This window comes from Protomyctophum parallelum, assembly GCF_964188405.1.
Source record: "Protomyctophum parallelum genome assembly, chromosome: 4".
NCBI classification, from domain to species: domain Eukaryota; kingdom Metazoa; phylum Chordata; class Actinopteri; order Myctophiformes; family Myctophidae; genus Protomyctophum; species Protomyctophum parallelum.
The window spans coordinates 55942444-55959924 of record NC_139700.1 but is presented as its reverse complement, the minus strand read 5'-3'; the positions used below and the strand labels follow the sequence as shown (position 1 = coordinate 55959924).

The window sequence follows — 17481 nt, the reverse complement described above, 5'->3', positions numbered from 1 at the left end:
GGTGACTGCTTAAATAAGTTAATTTGGGACCTTCTAGCAGTTAATTTCGTTTTATTGAACACATTTCTTCCATGTATGTAGCCCATGTTTTGTAATGGCATCATCATGCTATTGGATGTCCGTGGATATACAGAGTGAATTTAAACATGGAGTGCCACAATTTTTTTCCACCCCTAAAACATGATCATCAGGTATTATTATAATATAAGGAGGAAGAACTTTATCCAAAAAAGTGTACAGTATTTGTTAAAATCATGCTTTAATGTGGACACGCCCACCAGTTCATTAAGTATATGCCTGGTTTGCCTGGTGGGCGGTGATCCACCTGAACTGAAGCCGCACCCACAGCTGTAGTTGTATGATAATGGGGGAGAGGTTAGGGGAGGGGCTGATAGTGTGATGTCACTATATTACTGTTTATTTCATTGGCCCGTTTGACTGTCAAGGGTTCAGCCTCCAGGAAGAAACCCTAAATACAAAGTTAGTACACCATGGCACATACAGTAGACTCCAGGGTGTCTAATGAAGTACTGTCACCTCATAGACACATACAGTAGACTCCAGGGTGTCTAATGAAGTACTGTCACCTCATAGACACATGAAAAACTGGAAAAATACAAAACATTGTAAAAATACAAAACATTGGAAAAGGGGCGACCGTACCTGTTATTTACAGCTATAGGTAGAGTAGTGGGGTGAGATGGAAAAGGGGCGACCGTACCTGTTATTTACAGCTATAGGTAGAGTAGTGGGGTGAGATGGAAAAGGGGCGACCGTACCTGTTATTTACAGCTATATGTAGAGTAGTGGGGCGAGATGGAAAAGGGGCGACCGTACCTGTTATTTAAAGCTATAGGTAGAGTAGTGGGGCGAGGTGGAAAAGGGGCGACCGTACCTGTTATTTACAGCTATAGGTAGAGTAGTGGGGCGAGGTGGAAAAGGGGCGACCGTACCTGTTATTTACAGCTATAGGTAGAGTAGTGGGGTGAGATGGAAAAGGGGCGACCGTACCTGTTATTTACAGCTATAGGTAGAGTAGTGGGGCGAGATGGAAAAGGGGGCGACCGTACCTGTTATTTACAGCTATATGTAGAGTAGTGGGGCGAGATGGAAAAGGGGCGACCGTACCTGTTATTTACAGCTATAGGTAGAGTAGTGGGGTGAGATGGAAAAGGGGCGACCGTACCTGTTATTTACAGCTATAGGTAGAGTAGTGGGGCGAGATGGAAAAGGGGCGACCGTACCTGTTATTTACAGCTATAGGTAGAGTAGTGGGGCGAGATGGAAAAGGGGGCGACCGTACCTGTTATTTACAGCTATATGTAGAGTAGTGGGGCGAGATGGAAAAGGGGCGACCGTACCTGTTATTTACAGCTATAGGTAGAGTAGTGGGGTGAGATGGAAAAGGGGCGACCGTACCTGTTATTTACAGCTATAGGTAGAGTAGTGGGGTGAGATGGAAAAGGGGCGACCGTACCTGTTATTTACAGCTATAGGTAGAGTAGTGGGGCGAGATGGAAAAGGGGCGACCGTACCTGTTATTTACAGCTATAGGTAGAGTAGTGGGGCGAGATGGAAAAGGGGCGACCGTACCCGTTATTTACAGCTATAGGTAGAGTAGTGGGGCGAGGTGGAAAAGGGGCGACCGTACCCGTTATTTACAGCTATAGGTAGAGTAGTGGGGCGAGGTGGAAAAGGGGCGACCGTACCTGTTATTTACAGCTATAGGTAGAGTAGTGAGGCGAGATGGAAAAGGGGCGACCGTACCTGTTATTTACAGCTATAGGTAGAGTAGTGGGGCGAGATGGAAAAGGGGCGACCGTACCTGTTATTTACAGCTATAGGTAGAGTAGTGAGGTGAGGTGGAAAAGGGGCGACCGTACCTGTTATTTACAGCTATAGGTAGAGTAGTGGGGCGAGGTGGAAAAGGGGCGACCGTACCTGTTATTTACAGCTATAGGTAGAGTAGTGGGGCGAGATGGAAAAGGGGCGACCGTACCTGTTATTTACAGCTATAGGTAGAGTAGTGAGGCGAGGTGGAAAAGGGGCGACCGTACCTGTTATTTACAGCTATAGGTAGAGTAGTGGGGTGAGGTGGAAAAGGGGAGACCGTACCTGTTATTTACAGCTATAGGTAGAGTAGTGGGGCGAGATGGAAAAGGGGCGACCGTACCTGTTATTTACAGCTATAGGTAGAGTAGTGGGGCGAGATGGAAAAGGGGCGACCGTACCTGTAATTTACAGCTAGGTAGAGTAGTGGGGTGAGATGGAAAAGGGGCGACCGTACCTGTTATTTACAGCTATAGGTAGAGTAGTGTGGCGAGATGGAAAAGGGGCGACCGTACCTGTTATTTACAGCTATAGGTAGAGTAGTGTGGCGAGATGGAAAAGGGGCGACCGTACCTGTTATTTACAGCTATAGGTAGAGTAGTGGGGCGAGGTGGAAAAGGGGCGACCGTACCTGTTATTTACAGCTATAGGTAGAGTAGTGGGGCGAGATGGAAAAGGGGCGACCGTACCTGTTATTTACAGCTATAGGTAGAGTAGTGTGGCGAGATGGAAAAGGGGCGACCGTACCTGTTATTTACAGCTATAGGTAGAGTAGTGGGGAGAGATGGAAAAGGGGCGACCGTACCTGTTATTTACAGCTATAGGTAGAGTAGTGGGGCGAGATGGAAAAGGGGCGACCGTACCTGTTACCGCTGGACACACTGTGGTCCCCGTGGGGCTGGGGGGGGCTGCTGGCCCTGATGACATCATCACCATCACCATGGCGGCAGGGATGAGGTCCGACGGCGACACTCCGCTCTCCACCGCCGCCCGTCAGCTGGCTCATGAACTCATGACTCCTGCTGCCGAACACAGAGAACACTGCATGACTCCTGCTGCTGAACACAGAGAACACTGCATGACTCCTGCTGCTGAACACAGAGAGAACACTGCATGACTCCTGCTGCTGAACACAGAGAACACTGCATGACTCCTGCTGCTGAACACAGAGAACACTGCATGACTCCTGCTGCCGAACACAGAGAACACTGCATGACTCCTGCTGCCGAACACAGAGAACACTGCATGACTCCTGCTGCCGAACACAGAGAACACTGCATGACTCCTGCTGCCGAACACAGAGAACACTGCATGACTCCTGCTGCTGAACACAGAGAACACTGCATGACTCCTGCTGCCGAACACAGATAACACTGCATGACTCCTGCTGCCGAACACAGAGAACACTGCATGACTCCTGCTGCTGAACACAGAGAGAACACTGCATGACTCCTGCTGCTGAACACAGAGAACACTGCATGACTCCTGCTGCTGAACACAGAGAACACTGCATGACTCCTGCTGCCGAACACAGAGAACACTGCATGACTCCTGCTGCCGAACACAGAGAACACTGCATGACTCCTGCTGCCGAACACAGAGAACACTGCATGACTCCTGCTGCCGAACACAGAGAACACTGCATGACTCCTGCTGCTGAACACAGAGAACACTGCATGACTCCTGCTGCTGAACACAGAGAACACTGCATGACTCCTGCTGCCGAACACAGAGAACACTGCATGACTCCTGCTGCCGAACACAGAGAACACTGCATGACTCCTGCTGCCGAACACAGAGAACACTGCATGACTCCTGCTGGTGAACACAGAGAACACTGCATGACTCCTGCTGCCGAACACAGAGAACACTGCATGACTCCTGCTGCTGAACACAGAGAACACTGCATGACTCCTGCTGCTGAACACAGAGAACACTGCATGACTCCTGCTGCCGAACACAGAGAACACTGCATGACTCCTGCTGCTGAACACAGAGAACACTGCATGACTCCTGCTGCTGAACACAGAGAACACTGCATGACTCCTGCTGCCGAACGCAGAGAACACTGCATGACTCCTGCTGCCGAACACAGAGAGAACACTGCATGACTCCTGCTGCTGAACACAGAGAACACTGCATGACTCCTGCTGCTGAACACAGAGAACACTGCATGACTCCTGCTGGTGAACACAGAGAACACTGCATGACTCCTGCTGCTGAACATAGAGAACACTGCATGACTCCTGCTGCTGAACACAGAGAGAACACTGCATGACTCCTGCTGCCGAACACAGAGAACACTGCATGACTCCTGCTGCTGAACACAGAGAGAACACTGCATGACTCCTGCTGCTGAACACAGAGAACACTGCATGACTCCTGCTGCTGAACACAGAGAACACTGCATGACTCCTGCTGGTGAACACAGAGAACACTGCATGACTCCTGCTGCTGAACATAGAGAACACTGCATGACTCCTGCTGCTGAACACAGAGAGAACACTGCATGACTCCTGCTGCCGAACACAGAGAACACTGCATGACTCCTGCTGCTGAACACAGAGAACACTGCATGACTCCTGCTGCTGAACACAGAGAGAACACTGCATGACTCCTGCTGCTGAACACAGAGAGAACACTGCATGACTCCTGCTGCCGAACACAGAGAGAACACTGCATGACTCCTGCTGCCGAACACAGAGAACACTGCATGACTCCTGCTGCTGAACACAGAGAACACTGCATGACTCCTGCTGCTGAACACAGAGAACACTGCATGACTCCTGCTGCTGAACACAGAGAACACTGCATGACTCCTGCTGCTGAACACAGAGAGAACACTGCATGACTCCTGCTGCTGAACACAGAGAGAACACTGCATGACTCCTGCTGCCGAACACAGAGAACACTGCATGACTCCTGCTGCTGAACACAGAGAACACTGCATGACTCCTGCTGCTGAACACAGAGAACACTGCATGACTCCTGCTGCTGAACACAGAGAACACTGCATGACTCCTGCTGCTGAACACAGAGAGAACACTGCATGACTCCTGCTGCTGAACACAGAGAGAACACTGCATGACTCCTGCTGCTGAACACAGAGAGAACACTGCATGACTCCTGCTGCCGAACACAGAGAACACTGCATGACTCCTGCTGCTGAACACAGAGAACACTGCATGACTCCTGCTGCCGAACACAGAGAACACTGCATGACTCCTGCTGCTGAACACAGAGAACACTGCATGACTCCTGCTGCTGAACACAGAGAACACTGCATGACTCCTGCTGCTGAACACAGAGAACACTGCATGACTCCAGCTGCCGAACACAGAGAACACTGCATGACTCCTGCTGCCGAACACAGAGAACACTGCATGACTCCTGCTGCCGAACACAGAGAACACTGCATGACTCCTGCTGCTGAACACAGAGAACACTGCATGACTCCTGCTGCTGAACACAGAGAGAACACTGCATGACTCCTGCTGCTGAACACAGAGAAAACACTGCATGACTCCTGCTGCTGAACACAGAGAACACTGCATGACTCCTGCTGCTGAACACAGAGAACACTGCATGACTCCTGCTGCTGAACACAGAGAGAACACTGCATGACTCCTGCTGCCGAACACAGAGAACACTGCATGACTCCTGCTGCCGAACACAGAGAACACTGCATGACTCCTGCTGCTGAACACAGAGAACACTACATGACTCTTGCGGCTGATCAAAGCTGGAAAGAGTAGTACGTCGCACATCAAAAACCATTGGATGTAGCCTCCCTACACTTTCCTCACTCTATTCCACCAGAATAATTAGGAAGGCAAATAAAACTCCCATCCTGCACATCACCTCTTCAATCTCCTCCCATCAGGCAGGAGATATAGAAGTATCCAGAGCTCTCAACATCTCGCTTCAGAGATAGCACTTACCCCGTAGCCATTAGACATCTGAACTCGTAGAAATATGCATATAGCACTTGAATGTAATTTCCTATGCTGCTGGTTTTTGTATTGTTTTGTCCTTCTTGTTTGTGTATCTATGGTTGTCTGTATATGTTGAGTATGAACCAAGACAAATTCCTATCAACTTCTTGACATGGCAAATAAATTATTGAATCATTGAATCATGAACACAGAGAACACATGACTCCTGCTGCTGAACTGAACACCATACGAGGAGAAAGGTGTCACTCACACAAAAGCACACGCTCAGGTTCGCGGTCTTGCTTTGGCCATTTAAACATATTCAGTCACCACTTGAGTAGAAGCACTCAAGTTGTTCACATGACTGTATAAACTGCTTGACCCGGATTAATTAATCTATTTATCGCGCATTGCCAATGTTTTATATCGCACGCAACCCTTATTCTGAAGAGCCAAATATCTGTAACCGGATGTTAGGACAACATGCTGTGTGTTGTCTTGACCGGTTGTTGTTGTTCTCTCGGTCAGAGGTGAAAAAACCCAACCGCGAGTATCACAGCGCCTCCTACTGTCGGCCATTGAAAAACGACATTCATTGCACCGATTTGGAGATTCAGGCCATTGAAAGCAGAACATATACAGTGCAAGTGGATGCGCGCGCATCTTCAAAATGGCCCGCGGCCACTGTCACACTTTTATTTTTTTTCCTATATTTTTTATCCCACGATTTTGTAACCCATTTTCACCCCTGTGTCAATCATCTAATGTGATCCTGGGCTCTACACACCCTCCACCAACCTAGTCCCCATATATGGGGGACAAGGGGAGACCAACCTAGTCCCCATATATGGGGGACAAGGGGAGACCAACCTAGTCCCCATATATGGGGGACAAGGGGAGAGCAACCTAGTCCCCATATATGGGGGACAAGGGGAGACCAACCTAGTCCCCATATATGGGGGACAAGGGGAGACCAACCTAGTCCCCATATATGGGGGACAAGGGGAGAGCAACGGACTTGAACTCATGCTTCCTTCATGCCTGAGTGTCCAAGTTGCTCCTTTACACCTGACAGGGGGGAGTTTCCCTGGTTGGACGTAGCGCGTGGAAGGAACACGTTATTCCAACCAGCTCCTTTCCCCTCCATCAGGCGCCCCGGCTGTTTAGAGACCAGGATTACTGCATGTTTTTTGTGAGGGTACCTACCCTAGGGGACACGGGGAGAACATGTGAGGGTACCTACCCTAGGGGACACGGGGAGAACATGTGAGGGTACCTACCCTAGGGGACATGGGGAGAACATGTGAGGGTACCTACCCTAGGGGACACGGGGAGAACATGTGAGGGTACCTACCCTAGGGGACACGGGGAGAACATGTGAGGGTACCTACCCTAGGGGACACGGGGAGAACATGTGAGGGTACCTACCCTAGGGGACACGGGGAGAACATGTGAGGGTACCTACCCTAGGGGACACGGGGAGAACATGTGAGGGTACCTACCCTAGGGGACACGGGGAGAACATGTGAGGGTACCTACCCTAGGGGACACGGGGAGAACATGTGAGGGTACCTACCCTAGGGGACACGGGGAGAACATGAAAGGCCCTTTGGCCAACCCCGCCTTCGGGTATGGGCACTGATGACGCAGAGGAGGAAACACTGTCACACTTTGACTGTTATGCTAACGAGCGGCAGCTAACGTTACGATTGGATCAAAACATGGATTAAGTTAATTTACAAGAAGTCTACACAATTAGAGAATGATTCTATTTTAATGATGAATCATCAGGTTACTGTAGTATTAATGTAGTTACATGTAAATGCCAGCAGGGGGGGCATGCAGCATGAAAGATTATAGTGTGTGGAGTGCTCACTGGTCCCACATTGTTCATAAAGTGATTTGTATTATGTGCCAGAAATACATTACAATAGTACACCTTAACTTGTAGTCAAGTCATAGTTATAGAAGAAGTAGTTATCTCACTTTTTGTAATAAAATGGTTACAAAACGAACTAACAAAGGCTTCAGTATATGGAATATGCAGTAGGTCATACTTTTGGGGCGACATGACCGGTGAGTAAGTTCAGGGTGAGATGTCCGCACTTATTTTGGCAGTTGGAAAAGGGGTGAGTTATCCAGTTACATATACAATATATATATATACACATATAGCATATGCTATATATATATATATATATATATATATATATATACACCAGTGTTGGGGAAGTTATTTTTAAAAAGTAAGGAATTATAGTTATCGTTACTTATCTAAAGAAGTAATTTGTTACTTTACTTTACATTAAATTATGAAAGTAACCACTTTACTTTACTTTACTTAGCATGCAGAGGAGAAGTCATAACAGAACCATCTAAATACTATGACATGCAGTCATAACAGAACTATCTAAACACTACAGCATGCAGAGGAGAAGTCATAACAGAACTATCTAAACACTACAACATGCAGAGGAGAAGTCATAACAGAACCATCTAAACACTACAACATGCAGAGGAGAAGTCATAACAGAACCATCTAAACACTACAACATGCAGAGGAGAAGTCATAACAGAACTATCTAAACACTACAACATGCAGAGTAGGGCTGTCAGTTCACCTCTATAATCCAATTCGAATTTCATTGCTTCATTATTTGTAATATTCGGAAATATTCGAATATTTACATTGTTTATTTTAGCTCATATTTAGCGTATAATAATACACAGAATATAATACGATGCACGTTCTGTCCACTAGAGGCCCCCCCCTTCCAAACGACAAAGCAGTACTTTCAGTTTCAGCACACGTAATAATGGTTTTCACCGCACAAAATAGCTTTAAACTGTTTTATTGAGCACAGTGCCCTCAGCACGGTAAGATTGTTGTCTGTCTATAGTGCAAATGCATTTTACAGTGAGTGAACGTGAAACGTAAAACGACAGGCCTAGCGCGAGACCCACCGAATGCTTGTGTTTCCACGGACATTATGTCATGTCATTGCGGTCACTCTAAGCGCCGCCGCTCCTCCGGACATTTCGAAGCTTTTCGGGGGTACCGCCTGGGTTCTGGCGACGGGCTTGACCATGCGGAGTAGCCCTCGTCGGCCCGCTCAGGACCCATGGAACCGCGGGCTTGTCAGCGGCGGTACCGCAAGGCCACGGAGCCTAGAACGCACGAAAATCGAGCCTCCGAAAATATTTTCGAGACATTTCGACGTTTTTGACCGCGTGCTCAGCCTTTGCAATCGGGGTCCTTGTCACCTTCGTGTAGCTGGCTAGTCTCCGCTCATTTATCACCGGGCCACTAAGCCGTCTCTATTACGGTCGCGAGGCCATGGGGTCCGGAACCCGGCCCACATTCGCTCGATGTGCAGTGGAAGCGGCCGGGGAGATATCACAGCGGTAGATTCGTTACTCAATACATTTAGTGAGCGGATAAAATAACATAAAACTAAATAAAAAATATTAAATAGAATTAATAAATGATAAAAGCTCCATTCGAATGGCAATTTTAGCTTTCGAATATATATATATTTTTTAATATTCGAATTTCTTTCATATTATGAAATTCGTTCTGACAGCCCTAATGCAGAGGAGAAGTCATAACAGAACCATCTAAACACTACAGCATGCAGAGGAGAAGTCATAACAGAACCATCTAAACACTACAACATGCAGAGGAGAAGTCATAACAGAACCATATAAACACTACAGCATGCAGAGGAGAAGTCATAACAGAACCATCTAAACACTACAGCATGCAGAGGAGAAGTCATAACAGAACCATCTAAACACTACAGCATGCAGAGGAGAAGTCATAACAGAACCATCTAAACACTACAGCATGCAGAGGAGAAGTCATAACAGAACCATCTAAATACTACAGCATGAAGTCATAACAGAACCATCTAAACACTACAGCATGCAGAGGAGAAGTCATAACAGAACCATCTAAACACTACAGCATGCAGAGGAGAAGTCATAACAGAACCATCTAAATACTACAGCATGCAGAGGAGAAGTCATAACAGAACCATCTAAACACTACAGCATGCAGAGGAGAAGTCATAACAGAACCATCTAAACACTACAACATGCAGAGGAGAAGTCATAACAGAACCATCTAAACACTACAGCATGCAGAGGAGAAGTCATAACAGAACCATCCAAACACTACAGCATGCAGAGGAGAAGTCATAACAGAACCATCTAAACACTACAGCATGCAGAGGAGAAGTCATAACAGAACCATCTAAACACTACAACATGCAGAGGAGAAGTCATAACAGAACCATCTAAACACTACAGCATGCAGAGGAGAAGTCATAACAGAACCGTCTAAACACTACAACATGCAGAGGAGAAGTCATAACAGAACCAAATACTACAGCATGCAGAGGAGAAGTCATAACAGAACCATCTAAACACTACAACATGCAGAGGAGAAGTCATAACAGAACCATCTAAACACTACAACATGCAGAGGAGAAGTCATAACAGAACCATCTAAACACTACAACATGCAGAGGAGAAGTCATAACAGAACCATCTAAACACTACAACATGCAGAGGAGAAGTCATAACAGAACCATCTAAACACTACAGCATGCAGAGGAGAAGTCATAACAGAACCATCTAAACACTACAGCATGCAGAGGAGAAGTCATAACAGAACCATCTAAACACTACAGCATGCAGAGGAGAAGTCATAACAGAACCATCTAAACACTACAACATGCAGAGGAGAAGTCATAACAGAACCATCTAAACACTACAACATGCAGAGGAGAAGTCATAACAGAACTATCTAAACACTACAGCATGCAGTCATAACAGAACCATCTAAACACTACAACATGCAGAGGAGAAGTCATAACAGAACCATCCAAACACTACAGCATGCAGTCATAACAGAACCATCTAAACACTACAGCATGCAGAGGAGAAGTCATAACAGAACCATCTAAACAGTTATACACATCTATACTATATATTATATTGATTGATTGATTGATTTAAGTATTTATTAACAGTTTGTAATGATAATGGGTTCATTTCACATGAAAGCACAACTCAATACAGAGACTGTTAATACTGTGTACGACACACTGATAAAGCATTACACTGGTTTACAACAGGGTCCACCGTGTCCAATTCATCAGATAAGTGAACAAATATCCTTAAATCTTCTATTATCTACAGAGCAGTAATAGGTTGGAATGCACTACCAAAGTGTATAACCAATACAAATACAACATTCATCTTTAAAATCAAGTTAAAAGAACACCTTATGTTAAACCATACTGCAGTAACCCTGAGAAAAATAATAATTCAAATGTATAATGTGTTGAAAGTGATTTTTTTGCTATGTTTTTCTTACTTTTTTTTTTTTTTTTTCTTATTTTATATTTTATTTTACTATGTTTTATTTTGAGTTAGTGTTTGTAAACAATTGTTAAGTATTGCCTTTTGTTAAAGTTTAAATGTTTGTCTGTGTCGGACCGCAGCAGTGTTGTTTTCGTCGACTAAAACTAAGACGAAAAATGTTCGTCGACTACCTTTTTTCACTGACTAAAACTAAATAAAAACTAAATAAAAACGAATCTATGGTGACTAAAACTAAGACTAAATATACTGACAATTTCGTCAACAAATAAAAACTAGACTAAAATGTTAGGAAGGGACTAGTGGACAAGAGATCCAGTTTTATGCTGGGTTGCATGCTGAAAATAGCAGATAGATATCAAGGCCTGTCAAAACACATTTTAGTCGACTAAATCAACTGTAGATTTAGTCGACTAAAACCGTATGACATTTAGCCGACTACAACTAGACTAAACACTAGAACATTCCAGGTGACTAAAATGTGACTAAAACTAAGTGAAAACTGTTCAAGAGACTATATGACTAAAACTAAAATAGAAATTTGCTGCCAAAAACAACACTGGACGGCCATGCAGGAAGACTAGCTTTAGTCAAGGCAAAAGCTAATGGGGATCCTTTATAAACAATAAACAAACAACAACCTCTATTAGTGTTGTGTTATGCAAAGTTGGTTCTTATCCTGTCAGGAAGGAGCTGCTCAAAACTGATCTGTAAACGCTGTGGAACGACTGCAAACCAACAACAACAACACAGCCATATGGTGATCCATCCATACCTTTTATCGATCAGCGTTCATTCACACCCTTCTTGTTTGCCCCTCTTTTGATTTCTTTCCCCTAGTTTTTAACCTTTTAAACCTTTTAATTTGTTTTCTAATACATATGTCTGTATTTCTTTCTGTAAAGCGACTTTGGGTACCTAGAAAAGCGCTATATAAATCGTATATATTATTATTATTATTATTATTATTCATAAACAATACGATAACCGACAGCATTATTGGATCACATCATAAAAGTGCACAGCCGTGTGAATGAGTAATGTGTAAAACTTAATATACAACTGAGAGTTTGTACTAGTAACTAAGTTTGTAGTTTGTACAATACCTTAATAAATGACAGGTTTTTCTTGGAGAATGAAACTACGGTCCGGTGTGTTGCTGCTGTAGTTTAAACTGAACTACAAACGGCTCTCTGTCTGAATGAAGCACGCTGAAATGAGATACGCTTCTGCCGGAAATGGAGCGATTCTGCCTTCAAAATAAATGTCAGACTATATATATATATATATATATATATATATATATATATATATATATATATATATATATATATAAATAAATACCAATGCCTACTCGGGAGCAGTGTTGTTTTCGTCGACTAAAACTATTAAAGACGAAAAATGTTCGTCGACTACCTTTTTCCACTGAAGAAAACTAAATGGAAACTAAATTAAAACTATATGCTATGGTGACTAAAACTATTAAAGACTAAATATACTGACAATTTTTTTTTTTTTTTAAAGATATTTTTTTGCGGCTTACGCCTTTTATTGATTTTTTTAAGGGACAGAAAGTAGGCTGACAGGAAACGGGAGAGAGATGGGGGGATGACATGCGGTAAAGGCCGTGTCGGGGTCCGGGAGTCGAACCCGCGGCACACCGCGACTGGATCACCAGTCCGGTGCCCAGACCGTTACGCTACGGCCTGGGCCATATACTGACAATTTAATCAACAAATACAAACTAGACTAAAATGTTAGGAAGGGACTATAGTGGACAAGAGATCCAGTATAAGTCATTTTACACTTGGTTGCATGCTGAAAATAGCAGATCTACAAGCTCACAACGCGTCGCTTGTAGATCGACTGTTTTCAGCAAGTGTAAAAACAGTCATTATGACGGCATCAAGGCCCGCCAAAATACATTTTAGTCGACTAAATCAACTGTAGATTTAGTCGACTAAAACTAGACTAACGCCAGCCAACACATTCCAGGTGACTAAAATGTGACTAAAACTAAATGAAAACTATTCAAAAGACTATGACTAAAACTAAAATCAAACTTTGCTGTGAAGTTGTGACTGTCTCCAGATTTAAACAGTGGTATGACTTTAGCTATTTTCATGCCGTTTGGAAATGTACCGGTTTGAAATGATAAATTGCAGATGTATGTTAATGGTTTAGAAATCCCTCCAATTATCAACTTTACTAGTTTCATATCTATATCTTTACAGTCAGTGGACATTTTATTACAATGTCTATAATTTCTCTCTCCTCTATTGCTGTAAGAAACATTGAGCAGGGATTCCTTTCTATTATATTATCAGTGTGTTCATCAGATGTCACATATTTTCAGCCAATTTTGGTCCTACATTTACAAATAAATTATTAAAACTATTAACTACCTCCTCCATATTGTAATTAATAGTGCCCTTATCAGAAGTAATTTCCAGAGTAATTTCTAATGATACTATTTAATATATTCCATATTCCTTTAATATTATTTGTAGTGTTATCTAACAGTTTGCTATACTAATCTTTCCTGCATCCCCTTTTATAATAGTTGTTAACTTATTTTTATATTTTTTATATTTATCTTCTGCCTCTTTAGTTCTTCTTTTAATACATTCTCTATACAAAGTGTTTTTCTTTTTGTAATCCTTTAGTAATCCTTTAGTAATCCTTTAGTAATCCTTTTGTAATCCTTTAGTAATCCTTTTGTAATCCTTTAGTAATCCTTTAGTAATCCTTTAGTAATCCTTTAGTAATCCTTTTGTAATCCTTTAGTCATCCACAGTTGGTCAATATCATTTCGTTTTCTGTTATACTGTTTAAGTGGACAATTCTTTATCAAATAATACAATGAATATCTTTAAGAAGTTATCATGTGCACTATCAATATCATTTTCCGTATATATAGATTCACAATCTTGTGCATTTAAATCATTCCTAAGTGCATTTATGGCATCATATCCGTTCTTACTAAATTGGAGTTTGCAGTCTGATCTATTTCTTAGCTCTAGGTTCCAGAGGATATGTTTATGTAATGTATTCCAAATACATTATAGAAATATTCACACTAGGGCTAATTAAAAACAAAAACATAACTTTCCTCCCTCCCCCTGTTTCTTTTTTTTATGTCTTTCTTTGTTTTTCTTTTCCTTTCTTGTTTTAGGTCAAATGAAAGTATAATTTCAGTCAATGGTGAGTATTTTATTTTGAAAAGCAGTTTATTGTGAGCATCGTGTTGTTGTTGTTGTCCAGCTGACTGTAGTCACATGACAGACATATAATATATTATAGTGTAAATGACCCACATAAGCATAAGGAACGGCCCACAAGGTCCACAGCCGCTGTTGCCATGTCCGCTCATTATAAGCCTTTTCTTTTCTTCTATACAAGCTGATTGTAAATGTTGGAAGTTGTTTTGGGGGCTTATTCATTGTTTCTAACGTGATTCTCACACATCAGTGATTGTAGAAATGTCTATTTGTACGTCTCTAAATGTTTTGATGAATTGAACAATGTGGACCCTGTTGTAAACAAGTGTAATGCTTAATTGGGTCGTCCACTCACAGTTAACAGTCTTTGTATTGAGTTTGTGCTTGAAATGTATACTGTAATTCTGCAAACTTCATGTTAATACATATTTCAATCAATCAATCAATCAATCAGTCAATTTGTCCAAGCGGACCATCCATTACATACATCATCTAAACATATTTTGTGCCATGACCCCATATCTGGTATTGGGTGGTTTGTGGTGTTAACTTGTTTAAATTAAATTTAAAATATTCCACATGTTGTCACTTTTTTTCAAGATTATTATTATTATTTTTAATAGAAGATCTCCAAGTTCAAGAGTTTGTAGATCTGAATGATCTGAATGAAGCACTTACTCTTAATTCGTTTTGTGGCCATGCGACGCGTTTGTGAGCTTGTAGATCTGCTATTTTAAAATGGCATAGTCGCTTTAATTCGTTGTGTGGCCATGCGACGCATTGTGACTCGATCGTGAGCTTTTATAGATCTGCTATTTTTCAAATTGCATAATTTATTCATTTGTTTTAGACATAGACCTGCATGGGTTCGCTTCTTTCTGTCACAGGATCTGGCAACTGTTCAGAACACGCCTGTTTGAGAGTAAAGGCAACAAGTAAAAGTTTCTCTCCGTCAGAAACAATCTGTGTTTCTGTTTTTAGAAACAACAAGACCTGGAAAACAACACAACATCTAAACCAGCGACCGGACCGGACCGGACCGGACCGACCGACCGACCGGGTTTTATTTTATTTATTATATTGACTTCAAACTGTCTTTGACAGACTCTGTAAAAAAAATCACGTCAGTCAAGTCAGACTGAGCGCTGTCTCTGTCCTGCTGGCCGCCGCCTGTTTGTCATTTAATCACCAAACCATGGAAGCTCTCTCTCTCTCTGACGGCTAAACATGCTGAGCCACGGGCGGGTCCAGCCCAGGCGGGTCGTAATTGAATGAGTTCATGTGAGCCGATTCTTGGAAGACATTAAGAAGAAGGGAAGCATCTGAAGGAGCATATGGAGCTGATATAGAGAGGCTGGGGGTAAAGTATAGTGTCTGGAGGAGCATATGGAGCTGCCGGAGAGGCGGGGGTAAAGTATAGTGGAAAGGATATATAAGATCATGGAAGAGAGAGAGGCTGATGTAAACCTATACGAATCCGGATGGGGGACAGACTGAGGACATAGAATCCGGATCATGGTGAACGGGGACATGCTGAGGACATAGAATCCGGATCATGGTGAACGTGGAGGAGCTGGGGGACAGACAGACTGAGGACATAGAATCGTGAACATGGAGGAGCTGGGGGACAGACAGGCTGAGGACATAGAATCGTGATCATGGTGAACATGGAGGAGCTGGGGGACAGGCTGCGGAAGCTCCTGGTGAGACTCAGAAACCTGCAGGACGACAGACAGCTGAGCTCCCTCATCCAGATCATCCAAGACCTCCTGTTCCTGGCGCACACCGACTGTGGTAGGACCTAATGTTATTATTATTATTAACTTATATCTGCTGTTCTGTTCCTGGGGCACACCGACTGTGGTAGGACCTAATGTTATTATTATTATTAACTTATATCTGCTGTTCTGTTCCTGGGGCACACCGACTGTGGTAGGACCTATTATCATCAGGACTGCTTATTGGTCCCTCTATTGTTATTGTTAGTTTTCTTCTTCTTCTTCTTCTTCCGACAAAAAATAGCAGTTCTGGCTGAACTGTGCAGTCGGTTTTTCGCGAAACTCGTCAACACGGTATAGAGGGCCATGCCAAACGGTGGCGGTGGTGTCGCGAAGCCCACGGCCATTGGCCAAAGGGTGGCGCTATAGCACTCAATTGAAAATGCCAAACTTTGAACGTGCACAGCTCATGAACCGTTTGACCGTCGGCGATGACACTTTGATACATACGCGTGTCTCCTCATGCTGAGCGACTTTCGTGTTCTGACCTTTGACCTCTGACCTTTAGATCACCCGCCATTTTTTATTATATGAAAAACAGTTCAAATGTATCTCCTCCTAGGATCTTTGAGCCAATGAAAATGGCTGTTTTGTGAAAGTTCTTCCTCTGCCCCTCATACATACATGCAGCGTCATATGCTTATGTCACTTTACAGTATAGTAGAGGGTCATGCCAAATAGTAGTCTTAATCCAATTGGCCAAAGGGGGGCGCTATAGCAATTTGTTGAAAATGAAACCTTTGAACAGTCATAACTCATGCCTCGTTTGGCCAAAATTCATGGCCGTTGTTTCCACGTGTTCCTTGACTTACATGGGGAACACATCTGTCACTTTGACCAGTAAGCTCCGCCCTCAGATATTCTGCCATTTTGAGCAGTTTGAAAAAAAGCTTATACCTGATTTTTCTGCCTGGAATTCTGAGCAATTTGCGTGAAACGTTGTAATCTAAACAGAATCTATGGATCTAAACACAATCTATGGATCTAAACACAATCTATGGATCTAAACACAATCTATGGATCTAAACACAATCTATGGATCTAAACACAATCTATGGATCTACACACAATCTATGGATCTAAACACAATCTATGGACCTAAACACAATCTATGGACCTAAACACAATCTATGGATATAAACACAATCTATGGATCTAAACACAATCTATGGATCTAAACACAATCTATGGACCATTATCTAAAATCCCATTTGAAGAGAAGTTTGTACATGGACACATGAACAGCGAACACACTGTAGTAATGATTGATGACATGGACACATGAACAGAGAACACACTGTAGTAATGATTGATGACATGCCCAAAATC

General features: G+C 43.2%; 1 protein-coding gene across 1 annotated transcript in view; it reads left to right on the top strand.

Moving 5' to 3' along the window:
* Positions 1-15878: 15878 nt before the first annotated feature.
* lrrk2 (leucine-rich repeat kinase 2) overlaps positions 15879-17481 on the top strand; it is a 191666-nt gene continuing 190063 nt past the window's right edge. Inside the window, exon 1 of the mRNA XM_083762898.1 lies at positions 15879-16168. Coding sequence (XP_083619024.1) covers positions 16033-16168 — 136 coding nt within the window. The 5' untranslated portion in view covers positions 15879-16032. The remainder of the gene's footprint in view (positions 16169-17481) is intronic.